The 16157-nt window shown below is 55.1% G+C and overlaps 5 protein-coding genes across 5 annotated transcripts; 3 read left to right on the plus strand and 2 right to left on the minus strand.

The window, feature by feature from the left end:
* Positions 1 to 4588: 4588 nt before the first annotated feature.
* Positions 4589 to 6453, plus strand: V2A60_010169 (glucokinase; the record flags this gene model as incomplete). Its single annotated transcript, XM_083261430.1, has 4 exons — positions 4589 to 4685; positions 4759 to 4838; positions 4892 to 6269; positions 6359 to 6453. 4 exons carry the CDS (start codon positions 4589 to 4591, stop codon positions 6451 to 6453), a joined length of 1650 nt encoding a protein of 549 aa, XP_083117556.1.
* Positions 6454 to 6909: 456 nt separating this feature from the next.
* On the minus strand, positions 6910 to 8085 carry V2A60_010170 (uncharacterized protein; the record flags this gene model as incomplete). The annotated part of the gene is made up of 1 exon (XM_083261431.1): positions 6910 to 8085. One exon carries the CDS (start codon positions 8083 to 8085, stop codon positions 6910 to 6912), a length of 1176 nt encoding a protein of 391 aa, XP_083117557.1.
* Positions 8086 to 10316: 2231 nt separating this feature from the next.
* Positions 10317 to 11712, plus strand: V2A60_010171 (uncharacterized protein; the record flags this gene model as incomplete). The annotated part of the gene is made up of 2 exons (XM_083261432.1): positions 10317 to 10385; positions 10657 to 11712. The coding sequence occupies 2 exons, from the start codon at positions 10317 to 10319 to the stop codon at positions 11710 to 11712; spliced, it is 1125 nt and encodes a 374-aa protein (XP_083117558.1).
* A 1054-nt stretch (positions 11713 to 12766) lies between these two features.
* V2A60_010172 (cyclophilin-like domain-containing protein) lies at positions 12767 to 13360 on the minus strand (the record flags this gene model as incomplete). The annotated part of the gene is made up of 2 exons (XM_083261433.1): positions 12767 to 13225; positions 13328 to 13360. 2 exons carry the CDS (start codon positions 13358 to 13360, stop codon positions 12767 to 12769), a joined length of 492 nt encoding a protein of 163 aa, XP_083117559.1.
* A 1008-nt stretch (positions 13361 to 14368) lies between these two features.
* V2A60_010173 (aspartic endopeptidase) lies at positions 14369 to 16117 on the plus strand (the record flags this gene model as incomplete). Its single annotated transcript, XM_083261434.1, has 1 exon — positions 14369 to 16117. One exon carries the CDS (start codon positions 14369 to 14371, stop codon positions 16115 to 16117), a length of 1749 nt encoding a protein of 582 aa, XP_083117560.1.
* Positions 16118 to 16157: the final 40 nt, after the last annotated feature.

Below are 16157 nucleotides of genomic sequence, written 5' to 3' on the forward strand. Positions count from 1 at the left end.
CTGTAGGTAGGTATGTAAGCAGTAGAAAGCAGCGGCGACGACGATAACGGCGTCAGGCTGGGCGCAAGTTGGGCCAAGTTGGTTTGGTAAAAGTACCTCTGTAGGCGTGGGAACCAGAGTGGGCTGGCAAGGCGCAGCTGGGTGAGGCTAGCAGCAAAGGAGATGACGAGACGGGGGGAGGGGGAGGAGTAAGATTTGGATGGTTAAGAGAGAGTGTCTTATTGCTGCGGATTTCTTTGAGAACCAAGAGGGGAGAATAGATGGAAATGGGATTTCAGAGTCGAATGTTGGTTGCGTTTTTGAAGAGCCGAATCTACTTACGTAGGAAGTGTAACCTACCTGTAGAATAATCACCAAACAGCGACAGCAAGGTACCTACCTACCTACCTACCTACCTAGGTAGCCAGCTGCTTAACGTATCTACCGTACTCACCTACCTAGGCCCAGGTACCTACCTACCGACTTACTTAGTACTTAGGTAATTACCAATCTAAGTACCTGCCACCTACTTACTTATCTACCCAACTGCCCCCCTCCTACTTATGTACTCGCCAGCCAAGCCACGCAGCCAACTAACCCGTACAGTAATAACGATATGTATCCGTATACGAAAGGGGGGGCTGAGGTGCTGCGCAAAGAGACGACCGAGCCATGGACCAGCCACAGTGTCAACTCTAAGCTTACCTTTTATTAGTACCGTCCGTCACTCGACGCCCCCGTGGCCCCTCCCAAAGAGGCCACCCCGGAGCAGCGGGGAGCTTTTCCGGGGCTGACTACTTACCTATTTACAGAAAGGTACTGCTACGGTGTGCTTGGTAGTTGGTATGGTTGCTGGGCCGCCGTCATTGCCCAAGTCGGAACTTTTTTTTTTTCTGTTTATTAATTTCAATCTTGTCTTATAGTTCAGGAACCGAAAAGCCGAAACATTGCTCCTTTGGCCCTGGTTCGATTTGCTACGTACTTACCTATCTACATATCTGCATACTGACGCGCTACCACTGATTCCAGCCCATCTGACGCCACGCTGACCAGCTAATACGTTACCGACACACAAGTACTTACAAAACAGGTCACCTATAAGGTAGTTAACAAGTACATAATAATGTGCTCGCAAGACCAACCAACTTACCTACCCATGCACAGGTTCAATACTGATTTCCTGGACGAGCGAGGCGCAGGCAAACATCACCCTGCAGAAACATGTTATGCTTGCCCATCGAATACATCATGTTTCAGTTACGTAGCTCCCCACGTACGGTACATATGCCGTTTACTCGATATTCATCGTTGCCAGCACTGCCGAGTCGCAACTCCTGCCCTCCAAGCCCGTCGTCGTATAGACTGTCGGCCGAGTCTCTGTGATGATTTCTCGAGGAGCCGCTCCCGTTTTCCCGCCGTTTTTGGTTCTCTGTGCCACCAACGACCCAGAGAGAGTCGAACCCCTCATTGACCAAAAAAAAAGGCCATGTTTTCTTTGATGCTGCGGCTGTTGCTAACCTGCATGGATGCCAAGGACTGGAACATGGCCGGCTGGCCGCGGACGCGACGCCTCCTGGTTTCTAGCAACAGCGCGTGCCAGCAAGCGAGAGCCCGCCTCTGTAGGTACTCTGTAAACCAAGACCAGACGTTCATCGACAACCCATATGCTGGTGCCGTCCATCTCCCACCATTCTGTATTTGGCGAACTGTGCCATTGCCACACTTGGCCCGTTTCATAAATATAGTAACAACATCCCCTCCTCCCCAGATCCGCGGGGCTGTGCCCGCCCGCCCGCCATGCTTTGGGACGCGATCCAGTCGCCCCGAGGCGTCTTTTCGCTGCTCAGCCTCGTTACCCGCCTGTGGGCTAGGCACCTTGGCTCCAAGGCACCTTTGGATTGTCTCAGCTTACTCACGTGATGCCACTGGCAGCTATTCGTTGCCACTGCTTTTTGCTTTTTCCTCGCGGCTATTCAAGGCGAAGAGATCTAAGTATTATAATGTGTGTCATTGTTTAAATGTAGATTCGTAGTTGTCCTTATAGGCCCACTTCCTCTTGGTCATTGGGGCGTTGAGCATTTTGGCGATATAGGGTCATCCTTTAAGCTTCATGTACGTCATTTTCCTCTTACTACGGACTCGACTTTTGTTCTCTGCTTGCTCCCTGATTCACTGGGAACCATACACGCCATATTCCGTTGACAGGCAGACTAGCCATGCCCGAGCTTGCCATGTAGAGTCGCATTGGACGAAGAAGTGCACAAGTTGTAGGCGTGTTCACTTGCCTGCAGATGGAACCAGCCCCAACAAAAGGCCGAGGTTTTACAGATACACGGAGAATCCATCAGCCAACACGGCCAAGGACCAAGGGCGAGGGGCCAAGGGCCAAGGGTCTCAGAGCCAAGTCGTGTTACCGAGTATCAGTACGGAGTACAGACCGTTGATAGACATTTTGCGGGGGATAGTCTCTTTCACCCCGCAGCCAACGCAATCATTGAGGGAGCAGCGAGCGAGAGAGTGTGAGTGAGGAAAATAATCCCATGACGGCTGTAGCGTAGTGACATTATTATTTCATGCAGGTCCTCGGCCCTCTCTCCAACCGTTGGCTGGTTTATTGCCGAGCAATGGTATGCCTGCAATTCGCTAGTCAATAAGCCATTACCGAGTACGCACTATTGACTATCAGTAAGTAGGTTAGTAGTTTTGGTAGGTAATTACCTAGGTAGGTAGGTACCTAGTTGCCTACCTACCTGAATGGTTAGTACGGACTGATATGCAATGGCTGATACCACGTTGCCAGTTTCGCAGGTGGAGGTGAGACGCCCCTGCCTGTCTGCCCAGCTATTTAGTAGTTATGGGTTGACCGGAATTAATTTATTCGCTGCACTGTTTGACTTGCATCGACCTACATACCGGTAGGTAGTCGATGGAAGCTGGGGCCGCCCCCCCTCCTAAGAAAAAGACAAACGCCAGCTGGCCACACTTCAACGCCGCCTTTGACCTCGTTCAAGATTCATGTCGTTTGGCAACGCATCGAGATTGAGGCCGTTGCGCAGACGATACAATCGCAAAACGCGAGGCTGGAACCGGACCATGGGCCAATGACCTCGAGACGACAACCCGCGTCATCGGCAAGACCAACTAGGGCCCAGACTACCTACGACCCGTTGAGCGAGCGCAGTAAAGGCTGCCTGCCCGCCTGAGCCTCATCACCAACGTCCAGCTGCTGCACCGACAACCATCATCCAAGCCTCTTCGTCCTGCACGTCTTTCGGCCCGTTCCCCATACCAGGCCCAAATATTTACCCGCCAGCAATCCCGGCCCGGCATTGTTATACCAATCAGTGATTTCTTTGCGTCAATTATCATCGCTCCCCGGTTGCGTCATTTGATAGCGACTCTCTTTTTTTTTTGGCCCTTGCTTCCTTGTCCTGACGGCGGGTTCGACTTGGGGTTGGTTGTTGGGGCAAAGCTCTCCGCCTTTTTTTTCCCTGGCTGTCCCCCCCTGGGCCCGCCGGCTCGGCCAAATTCCCAGTCTGGGGCTGGCTGGCTAGCTGAGCTGGCTACGACGCTGTCGTCCGAGGACTGGGAGGAAGAGAAATTTTGTCAGCACCAGCGGCAGCATTGGTGCAGAAGACGGCAACGAACAGAGAGAAAATTCGCTGGTCCAGCACGCTCTGGCGACTACCCATACGATTTACAGCTTCTCGGCTGATCGCTGCTCCAGCTAACTGGGAGGACCGGTGCTACTGCGTTGGCACCCCCGCCATCCGTCACCACGGCGGCGTCTACACCACAGGCTAGCGCCCCGTGGCGCGCTGGCTGGAGGCAGAATGACGCAGCCAAGGAAAGAGTGAGGATGACGACAGTGGGCAATGTCTTGTCTGTGGTTGGGATATTGATGATGTTTGTAGTAAGTTTTTTTTATGTTTGTTTATGTTTTTTCCGTTCCATTTTTACTTTGCCGTCTTCTCCGTCATCGGCTCGTCGGCATGCACCTATTTGCCAGCCTGGTGTTCTAGCTCTCCGGCTGCTACAGGCGGTACCTTCTCCCAAAGAGCTGCTCTCTGCACGCTTCCCGCTACCAATCTTCCCTGTGGGAGTTTACAGTGTTCTCCGAGGCGGCCGCTAAGCCTGCATGTTCCCGGACTGCCACCAAAAACGGACACCACCAAACAAGACCAAGACACCACCAAAACGAGCCTCCCACCACTGCAACCTCGAGCTCCCCGCATCGTCCCCCCCAAAGCTCCCCCGCCCCCTAGCCTACCACCCAGCACCTCATTCCCTCTGCCCAGTGCTGCAAAGCTCAGGCCAGACGACCTGCCCACTGTCGCCACAGAGCCACAACCAAATGCCGCCCACCCACACCTCGCCAGCGCCCACTCCATCCAACTCCCGCTAACAACTCAATAAGCTCGCCCAGCTACTTCTTAACGACGCCAAGTTTCTCCTCTCCTACCTCCAGCTTGCCCGTCCGTCTCCCTCTTCTCCTCACGGCTTCTTCTTCTCTAGACCATTCTTTGCTCCCACGGTCCCGGCCCTCGAGCCAGTCTGTCAGAACCCAGCTCCCTTTCCCACCATACAGCCTGCCTCGTGGCCCCTCAACATGGGCCTACAAGAAGAAACCAAAAAAGTCGTGTCGCAGTTTGAATTCTCTGACGCCGACATCAATTCCCATGTCGCCGAGTTCATTCAGCAGATGAGTGTGTTTTCCCAAGCTTTTGATCCATATTTTCCGTTGTCATCCGCCGCAATGGCTAACGAGTCATCCTCCAGACACTGGCCTCGGCCAGGACGGCACCAGTATTAGCCAGATTCCGACCTACGTCACTGCCGTCCCCAATGGCACCGAAAAGGTTCATCACCCGCCCCCGTCCCCTTCTGACGCCCTCAAGCTTACCTTGTCTAGGGCCTCTATCTGGCCGTCGACCTTGGCGGCACCAACTTCCGCGTCTGCTCCATCATGCTCAACGGCGATACCACCTTCAACCTGACCTACAACAAGGTCGCCATCCCCAAGGAGCTGATGGTAGCCAAGACGGCCAAGGAGCTGTTTGCCTTCCTTGCCAAGCAGATCGAACTCTTTCTTCGCGAGCACCACGCCGACCACTTCGAAAGTCACACGCGTCGACGCCAAACTGCCAGCACCCCTATGGGTTACCGCGACGAAAACATTTTCCGTCTCGGCTTCACCTTTAGTTTCCCTGTCCAGCAACTAGGAATCAACAAGGGCAAGCTTATCCGATGGACCAAGGGTTTTGACATTCCCGATGCCGTTGGCAAGGATGTCTGCGCCCTACTCCAAGACGAGATTGACAGATTGCGACTCCCCGTCAAGGTCGCCGCACTCGTCAACGACACTGTCGGGACGCTCATGGCCCGCTCGTACACATCCGTCGGCAAGCACCAATCCATTCTGGGTGCTATCTTCGGCACCGGTACCAATGGTGCGTACATGGAGAAGACTGCCAACATCAAGAAGCCCATTACTGGTGAATACGACACCTCGACGGGCGAAATGGTCGTCAACACCGAATGGGGCTCGTTTGATAACCAGCTTAACGTTCTTCCCAATACACCCTGGGACAAGAAGCTCGATCAGGACAGCGTCAACAAGGGCTTCCAGATGTTTGAGAAGCGCGTCTCGGGCATGTTCCTCGGCGAGATTGTTCGATTGGCCATTGTAGACATGCTCGAGAAGAAGTCAACCAGCCTTTTCCAGGACACCAACTCGAGTTTCAACGATTATGTCACCACCACTAGCATCGACCCCAAGTCCTCTCTCTTCACGCAATGGGGCTTGGACAGCGCCGTCATGTCGGTCGCCGCCAGTGACAACACCCCGGAGCTCTCCACACTGCGGCAGGAGCTGGAAAAGACTCTGGGCGTTTACTCTGCCTCGCTCGAGGACGCGCAGGCGTTCAAAGCCATTGCCAACGCTGTCGCGCGCCGCGCCGCGCGACTTTCCGCAGTCGCCATTGGTGCCATTGCCATCCAGTCTGGCAAGCTGGACGACCCCGAGTGCGAGCTTGTCGACATTGGCGTCGACGGCAGCCTCGTCGAGCACTACCCCTTCTTCCGCGACATGATTTACGAGGCTCTCCGCGTCATGGACGGCATCGGCCCCAAGGGTGCCGAAAAGATTCGCATCGGTATTGCCAAGGATGGCAGTGGCGTCGGTGCTGCCCTGATAGCGCTGGTCGCTGCCAGCCGCGAGCAGCCAGGTGATTTCCTTGCTGACCTGCGCACTGATATCAAGCGCGGTCTCGACCGTCTTCCGCAACATAGTATGTCATTTCCTTTTTTTTTTCTCTCTCCTTTGCTCTCTTTGTTTCATTCCTTTTTTTCCTATCATTTCCGTACTAACGCGCCCTAGTTGAAGAGTCATCCGTGTCGAACAATGCTGTCCTTGCCATTGGAGCCGTCGCAGCCGTCGGTGTTGCAGCCTTGTGGTACTGGAGACGTCAATAGGCCTCTTCTTGCCTTTATTCTTTTTCTTCTTCTTTTCGCTCTGCGGGAGTTTGGGTACGGGATCTTGTTATATGATTCTCCACAAAAACAGCTTACACTTGTATACTCTACAAAATGACAGATTTTATCTTGCAAGTTGATATGGTCTACTCACTCGCCTGCCCCATGTGTTTGTCTGTTGCAATTGTCGGAATCGATTGATGTGTAAATCCTGCGGAAGGTGACTAGGCAGTCGCAGAATAAATGCAAGCTATCTATGAATCTATATGCTTTAGTTTTGTATAACCATGGTCGCCCCTTTTCAAAGTCAAACCTTTTTTTCCCAAGACGTTTCCAAGAAGCAATGGATTTTTCTTCTTTTCGTTTCTTCTTTTTCTGCGCCTGTCCAAATTTTATAGAGTCCCTCGTGTGTGTGTGTTTTTTTTTCGTTTGTGATGGTTGTTGCTCGCCGCTGCTTCAGCTGCCAAAGGCGGCTGCCGGATAGGACCGATCCCTCTTCTTCCTCTGCGCCGCGCTGGAGCTGCTCCGGGAGCTCGCGCCCGACACCGCCCCGGACGCGGGCTCACTGCCTCCACTGACCAGGTTCCGTCGCGGCGGCGGCAGCGACATCATGTCCACGGGCAGGTCGTTCCACTCCATCTCGGAGCGCTGGTTCTGGTAGGACCCGCCTCGGGGTGGTGGTGGGCGCGCGTCGCTGTTCAAGTTGGCTGATGTCGTAGGCGGGCGGTTGACGACTGCGGCTACGGTTGCCGCTGTGCTAGGCGCAACCTGCTTCGGGGACGCTGCTGCTGCTGCTTCTGCCGCTGTTCCGTTCTGGGCGTCGTGGACGGCGCGGAGGACATCCCCGGTGCGCCGAACCGGGCGCGAGACGAGGATGGCGGAGTCGGGCCGCAGGCGGCGGTAGTAACCCTGGATCGGGGCGCCCACAGCCTCGAAGCCACGCCGGCGGTACCAGGCGAGCCCCTGCTCGTTCTCGGTCCACACGTGCGCGGTGACGCTGTGCAGGGAGAAGGCCGAAGACGAATGCGCAATGACGTCGTCGAGAGCGGCGCTGGCGAGTCCTAGAGCGCGGTACGGCGCGAGCACGCCGAGGCTGCGTATGTATAGGTTCTTCTCGGAGGCGGAGGAGGAGGCGGGATGGGAGGCGGGGAGCGACTCGGGGATGCAGACGACGGCGCCGACAATCTTGGGCTCTTCGGGCAGGCCGTTGCCGTCGCCGGCCCAGGTGATGACGCGCGAATGGCGGTGCGAGAGCGCGGGATCGAGCAAGGCGGCGTAGAAGCTGTCGGGGAAGGTGATGGGCAGGAGGAGGGCGAAGAGCCGGCGTAGGGCGGTTACGTCAGAGGGCTCGATGGCGCGGATCGTTGCGTTTGGGGGCAAGGACGAGTTCGTAGCCGAGGTGAGCGTGGGAGGCACCGACAGCGGTGGTGGTGATGAGGAGGGGGGGGGCGAGGCGGAGGAGAAGGCCGCTGCTGGCGGTTGTGGAGGGGTCGTGGTCTTGGTCGTGGTCGTGGTCGCGGAGGAGGGAGGAGGAGGCGTGTAGGTTGGCGGTTTGGGCGGTTGAAAAAAGGACCGTATGGATTTCTGCTGCGGCGGGCCGCCGCCGCCCAGCTTTGACGACGGGAGCGACATGGCGTACGGGCGCGTGTGTATTTGCAGAGGGTGGGAAGTTTTGAGAAGGGGAGGGTTGTCGGATGATGACAACGTGTGTACTTGGGTTTCTGGGGTGGTGGGCTTCGGGAAGGAAGGGGGTGGTGGATTGCGATTTAGCTTTGTCGGGCGCATTGTTCAAAGGGAAGCGAACCCGGACGGACTGGGGTAGACGGCGATAGAGTTTGGGCAAGGTAGCCGATAGGCTTGCTGCCAAGTAGGCCGAGATGATTTCATTTTACAGTACGAGGTGCGAATCAATTACTGTTGTGTGTGTCAGATGTAAGAATCTTGCGTGGTTAAGGTGAGTATGTGTCGATGGACAAGCAAAAGAGTGTATATACATCTGGTTGAATAGGCACATGGCAAACGCAGGTATGAATCGATCGTTGACACGAACAAATGTACCTTGCCTGGAATCGGCAAGGAATACGGAGTAGAAACGGGTGAAATGCAGCTGCCCAACAATTGTCCGAATCGGGACTTGCTGTCTCAATTAAACGGTGGCGGAGGGTGTGAGGCACTGAGGGCTCGGCGGCCCCAAGCAGAGCAGTTGTTGGTGAGCCCATCAGGCTTGTCGTGTCTTTGATGCCGGGGCACGGGAAAAAAGGAAGCGGGAGCGATTGCCGAAGCGCAGAAACAAAGTTTTTTTTTTATAACATGGCCACCTGATGGGAAAGTGTCAATAGATGGATGAATAAACAAACAAGCAGAGGAATTTCGACAAAAGCGCATTTTATAGGCAATGTATGCAGAAAAGGTCAAGCTCAAGCCGGACAGACTCGCACGTGGATATTGTGGCGGCGACTGGGGGGAGCCGAGGAAAGCGGATTGCGCATGCGGGAAGGGATCGTGGCTTTCGATCTACGAAAATGATGGTGAAATTATGGGAAGAGGATGATGAACACGCCCCTTGCGTGGTTTTATGCAGTGCCTAGGGTGAAACAAAGGAGGGTTGTTGAGTGAATGTGTCGTGTGATGAGGGCTGTGCCTGTCAAGTGCCATGAACGAAATATGTCATGATTTTTTTGGAGAGGTGGTTTGGTGCAAGTGATGGTTTTTATTTGTTTATTTGTTTGTTTATTTATTCATTTTGAAAAATGAAAAAGAAGAGAATTGAGAGAAAATGACGGATCATTGTATCGTCCGTTGCAGAAGCCACTGCAACTGAATCGTGTGATTCGTATTTGAAATTTCAACAGTCAGCTTGAGGCTGAGGTGGTTAACTGCCAGGCAAGTACGGAGTACTAATTGAATTAATGGGGTGTCTCCGTGGTTGGACGGCAATATACGGATACTTACCTAGGTAGACAATGTCAACGTCTGACAGGTTCACGTTGGAGAGTCCGTTGCAAAGATGGGCGAAGGGAACAGACGGGGTGCAAGTCTTGAATAGTAGAAATCTCAATCAAATTTTCTTTCCTCTTCTTCTTTGTCCCCAATGAACAATTTCGGCACCCGTTGTTGCGCACACGCGCGCGTGCCGTGTGTGTCGCCTCTGACATGCACTCAGCACATTCCCGTCGTCATCACAATGACAACCTGCCAGCCTGCCACCAGCCTGCCTGCCACCAGCCAGCCAGCCAGCCAACCACTAACAAAAACCAACTAACCCAAGCAACTAACCCAAGCATCTCCGAAAAAAAAGGCTGCATCGATCCCAAAACCACCTAAAATCCACCCTCTTGCACCCGACATCTGGCAACCCAAAACCCACCCCTGGTCGATTCGCCTTGGGTCGTTGCATCGTCCTTTTTTCTTCCCCCCCCAAAATCTTAAAAACCCTTTTTGGGAAGTTTGCTTCTCTCCTTATTTATTTATCACTCCTCTCTTTCCAGTTTGTCCCATTCGCGGTGGCTTACATTGCCGCTCATCCTGTGCATCATCTCCCAACCGCTCTTCTTCTTCTTCTCCTTCTACCATCCTCCTCCTTTTTATCAATCCACATCTCGACGAGCGAGGGCCGCGCGACAGAGAGACACACAGAGAGGGACGCAGCGAGAAAAAGGGCGAGCGTTGTCCAATTCGCAGCCGCGCCGCCGCTCGTCGTCGTCGCCGCCGCCGCCGCCGCCGCCGCTGCTGCAAGCCCCCCCAGCAGCAGCCCAGCCCAGCCCAGTCCAGCCCAGGGCCTGCCGCCCCTCGAAACCTAGCCCATCCCTAAATTTTGGCCTGGGCTTCGATTTCGGTATTGCTTCATCGCCCGCCCGCCCATCATGAATAGCCCTTCTGGCCGGGCTGGACTCATCAAGGCTCGCGACGAAGCCGGCAGCATGGAGAAACTGGTATGATCTTTACCCGCACACCCAACGCCCTCCCCTGCTCTCCCCCTGCCCGTCTACCTGTCTGCCTGCTACCCTCCCTCCCTCCCCGTGACCTCCTCCTCGCCGTTGCCGACGACGGCGGTTGACTTGCCCGGCCATTGGCGACGCTGACTGGCACGCCCTTGCGGGTGTTCCCATGACGAATTGCGCCCGCCGTCTTCCCCTGTCGTCGCCTCATCTGCTACGTTCCTGTGCTGACAATACCTTGCTTCCCTTTAACCCTCCCCTTCAGGCACATTCCGTACTCGACGACATATTACACAATGTCATCTCCGACCTCCTCACCAAGGTCCATCGCGAAGAGAAGCAGGCCAAGGCCACCTCGGCCGCCATCCGCGTCGAGAAGATGGCCTCGGACGCCTCCGAGAGTTCAACACCCGAGTCGAAACCCGACGGCCGCATAGAAACGGACGCAGCCGTGTACGAGAACGGAAAGGTCACCCTCAAGGGCAACCCGCTCAAGACGACCACCGAGATTCTCTGCCCCAAGTGCCATCTGCCCCGACTGCTCGCGCCCACCGACGGAAAAGGCGCCGTCAAGCCCGATCCCACCGTCGTGCACTGTAAGCGCCACCCCTACATCGACAAGCCGGGCTGCGACATCTACGGCCAGTCCTGGGTCGCCCCGGGACCCGGCCGCGGCAAAAAGAAGAAGGACATGGAGAAGCCCGACCCGGCCGACAAACCTGCCAACGTCCTGTCCTTCCCCTCGGCCACCTGCAGCAAATGCAAGCGCTGCATCCTCGTCACCCGGCTCAACAACCACATGGGCTCCTGCATCGGCAACAGCGGTCGCAACGCCAGCCGCGCCGCTGCCCAAAAGATGAACGGCAACAACTCCCAGCACGACAGCACCCCGCCCTCGTCGCAAAAGGCCACGCCCGCGCCCGGCTCGCGCGCCTCGAGCCCAAGGAAACGAGACGCCGCCCCTGGGAGCGACGATGACGACGAAGACGAAGACGAAGACGACTCCGAGACGAGCCCCAAGAAGAAGAAGTTCAAGTCGGCCGCCGCTGCCGCCGTGACCAAAAAGGTCATTCTCAAAATGAAGCCCAACATGAAGCCCGAAAAAGCCCGCGTCTCCTCCCACCTCAAGCAGGAGCACAAGTTTGACGACAGCGACTCGGCCACGGACAAGACGCCCACAAAGTTACTGAATAAACACACCAGCCCTCTGAAAAAGGTCAAGGTCCAGAAGCCCACCAGCTCGCCGCTCTCCCGGAACGGTAGGGACATTGACACGAGATCAGAGTCGTCAGATCCAATGTCTTCGCCTCCTGGCCGATGAGCTATACACAAAACACAAAACACGCCGGGTCATAATGGCCGCGTTGAGGACAGCGGACTGCTCATGGTGGTATACTGCCGTCCTCTGCGCCCTTGGCCTCGAAATTGTATCAACACTACCATTTGGATAACTATTGACGGCTCGTTTATGCGCACCAACCCTGCGACAACCAGGAAAGTGCATACTCGGGCTCATCTTGTCTCTATACCAGACTTTTGTTTTCTTCCCATCATATACTTTTTGCTTACTTTTTGCATCGGGGACAGGCCAGCTCCCTCCGCTGTTTCACTATTCTTTTTTTTTCCACTTGCCTGTCTTTCTTTCTCTACCCCCTCCATTTTGGCTAACGTTGGCTTTACCCAAACTTGGTTGTTTGTTTTCGCCTGCGCTTCACATTTGTTTATTTATTCTCAGTTTATTTCTTGTTCTGCTTTTGCTACCGTCTCTGTCTCATCAGAACTGGCAAGGAAGAATGCGCAGAGGAGGAAAGAGACGCGGGTTAACGGGGACAGGAGTACAAAAAGAAGACACACACACACACACACACACACATATCCTTAGCATGTCCGCACACACATGTGGACCTGGCGGCGTTTTATCGGAGAAAATGGCGTTGTTTCTTCTCCCTTGATCTTTTGCTTTTCATTTATATTTTGCTCTACTGGTTGCAGTGAGCTACTCTTTGAGAAAGAGGTGTCTTTTTTCTTGTTTCCTGGTTGGTTGTCGGTGCATGGATGGATGGATATTTTACAGGCAGATCCAGAAGTGTATACAGTCAATTGGAGTAGAATGGGTCTCTTTTTTATTCGCACGACATCTATCTTGCATTGTTTGTGACTGCTCAACTTGTTTTAAACTCAGTTGATGGTGTAAAGGGTGGTGTACATCTTATGTTGACGTCCAGACATGCGCTGCGCCAGAGTGTTTATGATTCTCAAACAATCCCATTTTCTGCCAGACCCTGAACTTGGGGGAAAAGAAGAAGAAGAAAGAAAACACGGAATAATAAAGTAGTAAACAAAAGCCGCTTGAAAGAATTCCATTCCTTGTCCATCTAGAGTTCCTCCTCGGACCCCTCCACCACCGTGGCGGTCACGATCCTCACCTCGTCGACGGGCCGGTCCTCGGCGCCGGTGGGCACCATGCCCATGCGCTTGACGGTCGAGAGGCCCCTGGCGACGCGGCCAAAGATGGTGTGCTTGCCGTCGAGCCAGGGCGCGGGCGCGAGCGTGACGAAGAACTGCGACCCGTTGGTGTCGGGCCCCGCGTTGGCCATGCTGAGGACGCCGGCGCCCGCGTGCCGGAGCGCGGGGCTGATCTCGTCGGCAAAGGTGTCCCCGTAGATGGACGACCCGCCGCGGCCGGTGCCCGTCGGGTCGCCGCCCTGGATCATGAAGTTGGGGATGACGCGGTGGAAGATCGTGCCGGCGTAGTAGCCGCGCCGCGCGAGCGTCGCAAAGTTGGCGCACGTCTTGGGCGCGTGCTCCGTGTACAGCTCCAGCGTGACGGAGCCCTTTTTTTTTTGACAAGCGACAAAAAGGGCGGGTTAGTTGGTTGGCTGGGGCGAAAAGAGAGAGAGAGAGAGAGCGGTGAGGGCCGGGTTGAGGGAACATACCATTGTGGTCTCGAGTATTACATTCGTCGTCATGGTGAGAACCGACCCTCGTGGATGCGAGGGCGTCTGTGAGCGTGTGTGAAGAAGGTGTTTGTCGCAAAGAGGCTGAAATATGTCGAGATGCAAATGGTGTCACGGTGGGGCGCAGGCCTGCGCTGGAGCTGGTGTTGGTCAATACCTACTGCGCGGCAGACGTGTGCAAAAATGAGTTGTGAGGATATCAATGTGCCTGTTTCATGTCATCTGCAAAGCAAAACTATACTGTATTTGTAGTCAAAGGGAGATGGCAAAAGTCGGGATAACCACAGTCATCGATTGAACTCGCGCTGCTCAGAGCCAAAGTCTCTTGTCAGCTTCACGGGGCTGCCAAGCAATTCTGATGTAGAATGCACCTTTACAGACATTGAATCTTTAATCTATTGACCCTGTGATTTGCTCTCAAAAACTTGAGAGGCAATTACGGCACATGTCACACGTCCATGTTTCGAGCGGGTGTGAGGCCCGGAGACGTTGGTCGCGGTCTTGGAACCTGGCGTTTCTTGTACATGACACAGACAATGCACAATAAAAAAATTAGATGGAATCTAAGCCAGATGGCTACCATGTATGTTGAGTCTTTGGCTACTTTGACTTTTTTTTATCACTGTCTTTTGCAAATGTGTAGGATAAAATGTTACCCTGATATTCCGCATCATCCAATGCTTGCCTGGCCTAGGGTCGTCCTCGCTGCACTGGACAAGAATTACTTCTATAGCACTTTCTTTTTTCGAAAATAATCAAATGTTCTTTTTCAAACACAGATGGAGATATTCTTATATTTCGGTCGGAATTAAACGTCAAAGATGACTTTCTTTGACATAGAGACGTAGCTTAACGAATCCTTAGTCATCACGAGCGTTGAAGGGACCACGTATCTCTCCATCTGATCGAGTTTCACGCGACAGCCGAGGAGCAAACATCATTCCTTCCGCCAAAATTCGCGCATTGATCTGTCAAGACCGAAGAGCTGCTCGTAATCCTGTCGGCAATCTAGCCTAGGCCATGGCGAGCAATTCGTCAATATTGGACCCCAGCGGGGGGATCCTGAGTGGCCTCAACTCGACCTCTCTCAACGCCACCGCGCGGCCCGAGACGTGGCTCGAGGCCCTCCAGGACGTTGATTTCCTGCTCCTGGAAGCCAAGCTCATCCTCGGCAGCGCAGGCATCATCTACCTCGGCGCCCACGCGGCGTTGCGGAGGCCGCCGTCGGCAGCCCTGCCCCGGGACAAGAAGGCGCGGCGCAAGACGGAGGAGGAGGACAAGCTGGCGCAGGGCCTCGAAATGTCCGACGCCATCCTGTTCCCCGTCATGGCCGGCATCGTCCTCATGGGCCTCTACTACCTCATCCAGTGGCTCAACGACCCGGCCGTCATCAGCAAGATCCTGCGCTGGTACATGTCCATCGTCTCGGTGGCGAGCCTGGTCACCCTCTACGCGCACGGCGTGGACCTGGTCTCTGCGTTTGCGTTCCCGAGGTACTGGCGCGGCCTGGACGGCCGCCTGCGCATGGTGGACCAGAAGACGCAGGCTGTCGTGCGCTGCGACAATGTGGGCAACTCGGACGCCGGCGCCTCCCCGGCGACGGCCACCAATCCCTTGCCGGGCGTCTTTGGCTGGCTCGCCCCGACGGCGAGGCTGCAAAAGGCGGCCTGGAACGTCCGAGGCACGTTCAAGCGGGAGTGGCTGCTGCGCCTCTTTCTGCAAGGCGTGGGGGAGGAGACGGCGCACATCAAGTTTGCGACAATGATGGCTCTGCCGCTGGCGGCTGCGACGGCGGCCTTTTACTTCACCACCACGTCGCCGTTCCTGTCCAACATGCTGGGCTACGGAATGTGCTACTGCTCGTTCTTGGTCTTGTCGCCCACTGACCTGCTCATCGGATCGCTCGTGCTGTCGGGGCTCTTCTTCTACGACATCTTCATGGTCTTCTATACCCCGTACATGGTCACGGTGGCGACGACTCTCGAGGTTCCCATCAAATTGCAGTTCAAGGCTGCCCAGCGCCAGAGTATTCTCGGCCTGGGCGACATTGTCATCCCTGGCATGTTTATCGCCTGGGCGCTCCGCGCGGACTTATGGATGCACTACAAGCGTCTGGTCAAGTACGAGTCAACAGACTTGCGCATCGTCGAAAAGGACGCCGCTTCCGGCGAGCTGGTGACGCGCAGCGAAACGAAGCATCGCGAGATCAAGGCCCCCTACGTGGAGGTCAAGGGCAACTGGGGCGATTGGTTCTGGACGCGTCGTCTCATGTACCTGGTCTCTCCCAAGGAGGTGCCGCTTTCCGTGGCGGCGAGCAGTTTCAGCAAGACGTACTTTTACGCGTCCATGGTTGGCTACCTGCTCGGGTTGCTCGCCACGCTGGCGATGCTTCTGGTGTTCAAGCGCGGCCAGCCGGCGCTGCTGTATCTGGTGCCAAGCGTGCTGGGCTCGACCTACCTCACGGCCGTCGTCCGCGGCGAGCTGAAGAGCCTGTGGACGTATACGGAAGACGGCAGCCTCGATACGGTGGACATTGTCGTGGACCTGGACGGGGATGGGAACCCGATCAAGACGATTGGCAAGCTGGAGAATGGAGTCGTGGACACGACGAAAAAAAAGAACCCCGACTCTGACTCGAAGCGGTCGGATCCGAAAGCAGCTAATGGCAGCGCTCAAGAGAAAGGAGATGGGAAGAAGAGCAAGAAGGAGAAGAACCATCACGTCTTTCTGTTTTCGCTGGAAGCGCCTCCAGAAGATGACGAGTCATAGAGCTATAGGCATCAAAGACGTTAGACCCGACTCGCATTTT

This window comes from Cordyceps javanica, chromosome 7, assembly GCF_051103115.1.
Source record: "Cordyceps javanica chromosome 7, complete sequence".
Classification (NCBI taxonomy): Eukaryota; Fungi; Ascomycota; class Sordariomycetes; order Hypocreales; family Cordycipitaceae; genus Cordyceps; species Cordyceps javanica.